This window comes from Physeter macrocephalus, chromosome 8 (genome assembly GCF_002837175.3).
Source record: "Physeter macrocephalus isolate SW-GA chromosome 8, ASM283717v5, whole genome shotgun sequence".
Lineage (NCBI taxonomy): Eukaryota > Metazoa > Chordata > Mammalia > Artiodactyla > Physeteridae > Physeter > Physeter macrocephalus.
The window spans coordinates 132,455,408-132,464,949 of record NC_041221.1 but is presented as its reverse complement, the minus strand read 5'-3'; the positions used below and the strand labels follow the sequence as shown (position 1 = coordinate 132,464,949).

At 38.3% G+C, this 9,542-nt stretch overlaps 1 protein-coding gene across 1 annotated transcript in view; it reads left to right on the top strand.

Annotated features, from left to right (window-relative positions):
• Positions 1 to 5,197, top strand: part of LECT2 (leukocyte cell derived chemotaxin 2) — an 8,088-nt gene extending 2,891 nt beyond the window's left edge. The window contains exons 3-5 of the mRNA XM_007101397.1: positions 64 to 72; positions 475 to 611; positions 5,031 to 5,197. Of these exons, the coding sequence (XP_007101459.1) occupies positions 64 to 72; positions 475 to 611; positions 5,031 to 5,197 (313 nt within the window). The remainder of the gene's footprint in view (positions 1 to 63; positions 73 to 474; positions 612 to 5,030) is intronic.
• The last annotated feature ends 4,345 nt before the right edge of the window (positions 5,198 to 9,542 follow it).

The window sequence follows — 9,542 nt, the reverse complement described above, 5'->3', positions numbered from 1 at the left end:
TGGGCCCGTGAGCCATGGCCACTGAGCCTGCGCGTCCGGAGCCTGTGCTCCGCAACGGGAGAGGCCACAACAGTGAGAGGCCTGCGTACCGGAAAAAAAAAAAAAAAGCCATCTCTTTTCTAAGTGGTTTTGCAGGGGTCAAGATTCAGGTATCTACAAAATTTACTTACACAGATTGCCTCATTTCCCCAAAATGCCATATAATAATAACGGCTAACATCTTTAAAGGCTTCCTGTGTTTTACTATCATAAATGTTTTAACCTTTATAACATGGTTATTACAACATGCAGAGAAGGAGGTGAAAAATGGGTAAACAGAGTGAGGAAACCTGGGACATTCCAACACGTTCCAGCAGCTTCAACTTTTGATACCCTGGTCTGGGAACAGTGGGCTAACACCATCTTCCTGGGCAATAAAACTCCCAGGGCAGTTCCTCAGTCTGTTCATTCTTATTTACATCCTGGAAATCACAGGCTTCACCGGGGTGTGGATGTCTTGTGCTCGGATGGATCTACTGTGTATGCACCTTTCACCGGAATGATTGTGGGCCAGGAGAAACCTTATAAAAACAAAAATGCCATCAATAATGGTATTCGGATCTCTGGAAGAGGTAAGGGGTGGTGTATATACCTGGAGCACATACTGGAGATGTTTGATGATTATTTATTTAATGTGTATTCTATACATAGACGTTTCATTCTTCCTTCAAAGTGACAAAACCTAGGACCTAAAGGACAAGGGTACCAAACTAAAACAGCCCATGCATTTTCGAAGATGTTCCACCACTTTCCCTGAAGTCATCTTCTTCATGCATACACTCCCCACCTAACTCTATAGTTGACTGCAGGGCTTTCTTCCTGAGGCCCACGTGGCTTTGCTTAACAATCTACAAGCAAAATCACTTTCAGCATTACAGTATTAACTGTAATGAATAGACGCTTTCATTCACCAAAATCCCACAATTCAAAAATGTTGGCATTTCTGCAAGTTGATGTGAACTATTTTCAAATGCTCTATGTTCTACGTAAAGCTGGGTCTCCTGGTACTCCAGGTACTGGGCTTATTGTTTGGTTGTTTTCATTCTACTGACGTAGAACATACACACAGCAAAGTGCACAAAGCAAAAATGGCCAGCTCCATGAATTGTCACAAAGTGAGCACAGCTGTGTAGCCTGTTGGTTACACCAGATCAAGAAAAAGAATATCAGCAGCAGTCCAAAGACCCCTTGTGCTACCTTTTAGTCATAATTCCCAGCAAGGGTGATTACTATCCCACCACATATTAGCTTTGCCTGTGTCTGAAGATGATTTAAATAGAATTAAACAGCATGCACTCTTTTGAGTGGGGCTTCTTTTACTCCACGTAAGGTCTGTGAGATTCATTCGTGTTTTTGCATGTAGTTTAAGTCCCTTCATCCTTATTGATGTAGAGCATTCCACTGTATGCATATATCTTCACCTATTTAATCATTCTTCTCTAAACGGACATCTGGGCAGTATCCAGTTTTAGGCGATTATGAAAATGCTATGAACTTTCTGTACATTTCTTTTCATGAACATAAACATGCATTCCTGTTGGGAGTGGATCCGGAGGACACTCCTCTCACTAAGGCTGTGAGAAACACTTTGTGAGGGAGCCCACATCCTTGAGGAGCTATCTGGTGGCTATCCTCTCTAGGCCTGAAATGACAAGAGGAACTACTGCCATTGAATGGAGTCCACTCAGCAGCCAAGGCTGGCATGGTTATCCAACAGGGAGCAGAGCTGAAGCAGTAATCAGATACATCAGAAGCAGAGACCTGTGGCATTGTCTAGTTAATCATGGTGACCCAGAACTGAATACATGGGCAGCCTACTAAAGCCTTATTTGTATAAATGGAAACACTCTAGGTCTGATGAACAAAATTCTGACTTCAGTCATGACAATACTGGGTCTCAAAACCTTCCTCCCAACACCATCAACCAATTCCCAGACTTGAGCCAGTTCACAGTCCCAGAGCCCCTTGAATGAAAGGGAGGCTGAGTCCTTCTGAGGAAGGGCCCTATTACAATGCCAAAAATTTATACTGTAACCCTTACTTCTAGCCATCCCTAAAAGGACCTGCAGCCTTTTAGCAGGATGATTGTATACTGGGGAAGAAGACACTCGCTCAAAACTGACAGTAATTCCTGAAGACCCAAAAAGCCACTGTGGTCCATCAATCAGACTAGGGGCTTCTAGGGTCAGGTGATCAACATAGTTTTTTCCTAAGGTCCATCTTACAGTTGACCTAGTGCACCCACATATCCACCCTGTGGTAATTTCGCCGGTACCAGAATGCATAACTGGAATCAATATACTCAGCAACTGGCAGAACGCTGGAGGAGTGGAGTTGCTGGGTTACTTGGTATATGTATCTGCAGTGTTAGCAGGTACTGCCACCCAGTTTCCCAAAGTAGTGTTACCAATTCACAGCCTCAACAGGAGTGTATGAAAGTTCCAGTTGCTCCATACACAATACTTGGTGTTATCTAGCTACCTTTCTCATTTCAGCCATTCTGATGAGTATGTAATGGTATCTCACTTAAATTTAATTTGCATTTCCATGATGGCTAATGATATTGAGCCCCTTCTTATATTTATTGATAACATGGATATTGTCTTTCGCAAAGTGCCTATTTTGCCCTGGCTTTTCTGCCTTTTTCTTATTGGTATGTGGGAGCTTTTTGTGTCTTTTGGATATGAGTCCTTTGTCCAATATATGTATTATAAATATCTTCTCCCACTTTATGGGTTCCTTTTCACTTTTCTAATGTTTTTTAATAAACAAAAATTCTTATTTTTAATGCAGTCCAATTTAGTAATATTTTCCTTTACTGTTGACACATTTTTATTACCCGTTTAAGACACATTTGCCCACCCTAGTCATAAAGGTATTGTCCCTACGTTTCTGTGTACAAGCTTTATGGCTTTATCATTCATACTTAGATTTATAATCCATCTGGAATTGGTTTTTGTGTAAGGAATGAGATAGGGATCAAAATTTCCCCCCATATCGACATCTGACTCAGTACCATTAACTTGCCAAGACCATTTTTTTCCTTACCGCACTGCAGTATCTCTTGTCATAGATCAGGGTCTGAATATACATAGGTCTGTTTATGGTCTATTGTGTTTCACTGGCCAGTTTGTCAATCTTCCACAAATACTGCACTGTCTTAATTACCATAGCTTTAAAATACATCTTGGGCTTCCCTGGTGGCGCAGTGGTTGAGAGTCCGCCTGCCGATGCAGGGAACACGGGTTTGTGCCCCGGTCCGGGAAGATCCCACATGCCGCGGAGCAGCTGGGCCTGTGAGCCATGGCCGCTGGGCCTGCGCGTCCGGAGCCTGTGCTCCGCCACGGGAGAGGCCACAACAGTGAGAGGCCTGCATACCGCAAAAAAATAAAAAATAAAAAATAAATAAAATACATCTTGATATAAATAGTATAAATCTTCCAACTTTGATCTTCTTTCAGATTGTCTTGGCATTTCTTGGGTTATTTGCATTACCAAATAAATTACAGAATCAGTTTGTCGATCTCCACCAAAAATCTTGCTGGGACTTTGGGTGTGCATTCATCATACAGGATCAAACTGAGAAGAACTGATATCTTAAAAGTAATGAAAAGTCATCCAATCAATGAACTTGTTAAATCTTCCATTTATTTAGGTCTTCTTACACTGTTGTATTAGTAGCTTAATTAGAGTTGTATTATTATCAATGTAGAGGTCTTGCACATATTTTTGTTTAATATATGTACATAAAATCCACCTTATTAATTTTGCTTAGTTCTATAGCAGTACTGTCCAACAGAAGTATAATAAAAGCCACATATGCAATCTTTACTTTTCAATAATCACATTAAGTAAAAAGACACAGTGAAATTAATTTTAACAACATATTTAACTTAATACCTCCAAATTATTTCAAAATGCAATATAAAAATTAGTAATATTTCACTTTTTGGGGAGTACTGTCTTCAAAATCCAGTGTGTATCTTATACTTAAAGCACATCTAATTCAGATTAGCTATTTCAAGCACTGACTAGCCACATTTGGGTAGCAACTACTGTGTTGGACAGGACAATTCTATAGCCTTACTTATGTTTTCTGTCCACTTGACCTGTTTTCACTGATACAAGTGTGTTGAAGTCTTCTGTCACTGCCGTTTCTATCTATTTATCCTTGTACCTCCTGTATTCTCTCCTTTATATAGATGGTTTCTGTGTTATTTAGTGCATGGATAATTATATCTTCATTGGATTTAGCATTATACATTGTCCTCCTTTGTCTTGTTTCAATGCTTTTTGACCTGAATTTCACTCTCCGGTGGTAACAGGATCATAATCCTTGCTTTCCTTTTTCCTTCCATTTACATGGCAAATCTTTTCCAGTCCTGAATTTTTAGCCTTTTTCAATTACTGTTTTATTGTATACAGCATAGAATTGCATTTTGCTTTCCAAGCCAATAGGAAAATCTTTTTACTATATGAATTAACATTTTTAGATACAACTCATATATTTTGTCCAAACACTGTCAATATTTTATGTTGTAATTATGGTATTATAATGGTATTATCTCTATTTCTCTATTTGATGGGTCTTCTTTGTTTTAAATTTTTCTTTTGATATTTAAAAAGATTTATATTCTTGTGCCTGTTATTTCCATTTTTCTTTGTCTTTAAAGTCTAATAGTTTTATTGGAATCTGTCTTGGAGTTGACATTGTTCTGGGTCAATTTTCTCAGTTACCTGGTGTTTTTCTGCTATTCTTCAATGCCTTTTAAAATACTCATCTGAGTCTATTCTTCCTTAGGCATCTTGTAATTTTAATCTTCATTTCTGATACGATTTTGTCATTTTCTTCTGCTCCCTCATTGAGTTTAATCAACCTTCTTTTCTGTCTTTTTTTATTCATTTCTGTTTTGTTTTGTTTTTTTACAATTTCTGATTTAAGGCTACTAAAACCCAGATAATGAATAATTTTACTACTTCTTTTCTTTTAGGTTTCTGTATTAAAATGTTCTACATTAAGCCAATTAAATATAAAGGTTCTATCAAGAAGGGAGAAAAGCTGGGCACTCTATTGCCCTTGCAGAAAGTTTATCCTGGCATACAATCTCACGTACACATTGAAAACTGTGACCTGAGTGATCCTACTGTGTACCTATAAATGGAAGACAAATAACCAGATCTTCTAAAGAGAGAGCCATCTTCTTAAAACCTGGGTGCATATTCTGCTTTTCAAGAAACCTGTGTTCAAATAGAAACATGATGAATGCAAGAAAGAAAAAAGCATGTTGATTTCAACTCATTGCCACGTTGATGTTTTGAGGGTCAATTAATCTCTCAGGTCTGATCTGTAATCTATGGGATCTGGGGTGTGTTTTTTCTCAAAGATTTCTCAGTCCTGAATACATAAGATAAATAAACATATGAATTTAAACTGGTCCCAACGGCATCTTTGACACTTCTAAAACTAGCTTTCTGCTTAAAAATAAGAAAAAGCCTTAAGTGTTTTTAGGGTACAAGAATAGAATGTTGTACAATGCTAGACACATAAACCTGATAAATATTAGGTGAATAAACTGGAGGCTTCTTTTGAGTTAAGATAGTAAAGAATTTCAGCAGGGCTTCCCTGGTGGCGCAGTGGTTGAGAGTCCGCCTGCCAATGCAGGAGACACAGGTTCGTGCCCCGGTCCGGGAAGATACCACATGCCGCGGAGCAGCTGGGCCCGTGAGCTGTGGCCGCTGAGCCTGCGTGTCCGGAGCCCGTGCTCCGCAACGGGAGAGGCCACAGCAGTGAGAGGCCCGCATACCGCAAAAAAAAAAAAAAAAAAAAAAAAAAAAAAAAAAAAAAAAGAATTTCAGCAATAGCCTTAGGTTTGTCAAAGTGCTTGGAGGGTGAGGGGTTTACACGGATAAGACAGAGTTTGCTGGTCTTTATATCCACACATTCCCACGCTCTATCTAAGCAGTTGATCTTCCAGGTAATGAATGACAGCAGTCCAAGGTAATATGGAATATTCTAGATTTCAGAAAGATTGCATTACAGGGAGTACTAGAAAGAGAAAGGGGTCTATCCTAACCTGAAGTATCTCATGGAACCAAGTCAGTCAACCTCATCTAGCCATATGCCTATCATAGCTACTGATTCTTACACATCATTGTATATTCTTATTCTTCTTTCCTGGTTATGCTGACAACAGGTACAAAGGAGAAATAAAACCATATGAATGTTTAAAGGACCAGAAATAATATGGCTCTGTAGATTTTAGGCAGTCAGTAAGAAATGAGTAAGGTGAATTCATCATTCTGGAAACTTTCTTCATGAATTTTTGCTTAAACTCTTTGGAATGTAGAAAACTCCAGTAGAATGACTCCATTCCTAGTGTAGATATGCTATAGGAAATGCAGGCAATTGAACTTTTTTACTGGAGAGAAGTGGCTGCATTTGTATACTAGGACATACATATAAGAATGTTCATGAATCACTATTTGTCATAGCAAAACCTGGAACAACTCAAACACTCATCAATAGGAAGATGGACAAACTGTGGTTTATAGATGAAATATTATACCACAGTGAACCTCAGCTAAAGATAACAAAATAGATGAATCATAACAATATAATTCTGAGTTTTAAAAAAAAAAGCCCAAAGGATCACATATAGCATGATACTCTTTTTATAAAGTCAAAACAATTAAAGCCAAAACGTAATTTTTAGGAACACATATACATATGTGATAGAAATATATAAAAAGGAAATCAAGCAAATAAAGAACACTAGTTATCTCAGGACTGGATAGGGAATGACCACACAAAAATTTAAGTTACTATCAATGCTGTAGTTTTATGGTTGGGAGGTGATTTCATCAGTATTTATTATTATGAAGAAGATGTTACGGAGGCAACAGGACTTACAGGTGGGTGTCCAGGAAGAAGAAGGAGTCAGTGATGGCTCTCAGACAGTTTATAGAGTCTATACAACACAAATAGTACTTTCTCATATCCAGCTAGATACTATTCTCTACTGTGTCATAACATCTTACACAAGGCTAGCAAATTAAGACTTTAATTTTTGGTTAAAAAGAAGAAAACTGTAACACCAGCACTGTCTGGTTTGATCATCTACCTTACTCATCTCCTTAGTGCCAAATAACTTTAGATTGTTTCCAAAGATTACATTTGTTTTCAAAGGACAAAGGCTGTGTTCCCATTGAGATCACAAAAAAGGAAATAGCATACAGATTTCAAAGGCAATTTTAAAAGGAGCTCTAACATGTTTGAACAATGAAATATATGCTTAGCCTTCTAAATAATCAACCTTCTGAAGTGACTGTTTTAAAAACCAGACTCATTACCTGGAACGGAGAGCTTCTCCAAGGTAGAGCAAGAACACTGCCTTCTGCCTAGCTTTCCACAAGCACTCTCATATCTGTTGAATGGAAATGCAAACTTTAGACTAAAGGACTTCTTTCCTAGGAATCACTAGAATACAGTGCCCTCTGGTGCATTATATCAGAGGTTTTTTTGTTTGTTTTTTGTTTTAATTTCCTTTTCCTTTAGGTTTAAGTGTTAAAGTTTAAAGTATTGTAAAGGTTCAAATGACAGAGAAGTAACAGCCCTGAGTAACTTAATTTTCTTTACTGAAGGTGCTTATAGTATATACTTAAAATTTTGATGTCAGATATTAGGTTAAATGACTATAAAATCCATTTTTATTTAGAAAATGTTTTGAGTTTTCTGAAAGAGAGTAACTTAATGAAAGAACAAGATAAGTGGCCAATTTAAGAGGCCAAGGCTAAAGAGGGAAGAATTATTACATCCTTGTGACAACATTTATCACACTTATCGCATATTAACAACAATACATATAACTTTAAAATCTGCCTATCTCCCCAATATTTAGTAAAATACAAATGAGGCAAGCAAGGCTTATAAGGAAGGAAAAAAACAAAGAGAATCCTATTTTTGTCTCTTCAATATAACCTACAACAGAACCTTTTCTCCCATTCTCTCCAATTACAATTTGCCCACAAAATTATCCTAACTTTTCCAGAACCCTCTAACAGATGCAAAAAAAAATTTTAAAGAACAAGTTTGCTTACAGAACTAAAATATTTTTCAAAGGCTAATGCTTGAAATCCATCTAATATTGAACTCACTCATTTATCTAGAAACCTCTATTCTTAGGTAAGCAGTACTTTTCATGGACTTCCAAAGTAATGGAGACATTTTCATTCAACGGAGCAACAAAAATACTCTATTTCATCTTGTTTTTGGCTATCCTAAAATCTTTGCTCTTCAATTTATCAAAAGTAAGCCAGGGGCTTCCCTGGTGGCGCAGTGGTTGCGCGTCCGCCTGCCGATGCAGGGGAACCGGGTTCGCGCCCCGGTCTGGGAGGATCCCACATGCCGCGGAGCGGCTGGGCCCGTGAGCCATGGCCGCTGAGCCTGCGCGTCCGGAGCCTGTGCTCCGCAACGGGAGAGGCCACAGCAGAGGAAGGCCCGCATACCACAAAAAAAAAAAAAGAAAAAAGTAAGCCAGATCAACCAGGGTCATTTAACTGAGCTGATCAATTTTACTCTGAGTTTTGTTCTAAGAGTCAGTATAGCACTTAGCTAACTAGGTTTCAATACTGGGCCACCAAAGACCACTATTTAGAGCAGCAACTGCTCATTCAATGCAAAAAAGGCCACTGGTACTCATTCTCCCTCTATGCTAGTGGGCTCACCTCCCTTCTCTAGCCCCTCTCTGTTTTGCTTCATTATCCTCTAGCGCAAACACCACTGACATTCTATCACCTCACCATTCAGGTATATACTTAAAGTAACACCAGGTGAGACTGGAGGTTCATCTCTGCAGTGTTTCCACCACTACTCTGATCTCCAATCAGACTGACCTCTCCATCTCATGCCGTTTCCTTTATGGTTGTTTGTCCTGTGGTTCTAATCAGACTTTAAGCTCCCTATAATATTCTGCTTCTGCACTCTCCTGAAATCTCAAACTATAAATTACATGATCTGCAATAGTAATACCTATCTTTAAGAAATGGGTTTTATTTTTGAACCAGAAATATCAGTCCCACAAGCATTTATTGAGTGTGTTCTGAGACTTTCAAACACAAAGGTGAATGAAATGCTTGTTCTCACAGTAACAAAGACTGTGGTACAGTGGTGAGAGTGTATGCACAAGGACAGTCTCTAAATAAAGGGATATGAACTGTGCTACTTTTTAAAATCACCATTTAGAAATAACAATATATTTTAATTCCTTAATAGATGAGAATATTTAAAATTTTTTTCCTATAAAAATATTCAAAACTGGAAAATAATGAACGTATTTCAATTTTTTTTTTTAGTTTAATTGATTTCTTAGAAATTTAAGGTATTGGGGAGAGGACTTAGAGGAAAAAGTCTGAAAAAGAAAGTACTTATGGGGCTTCCCTGGCGGCGCAGTGATTGAGAGCCCACCTGCCGATGCAGGGCACACGGGTTCGTGCCCCGGTCCGGG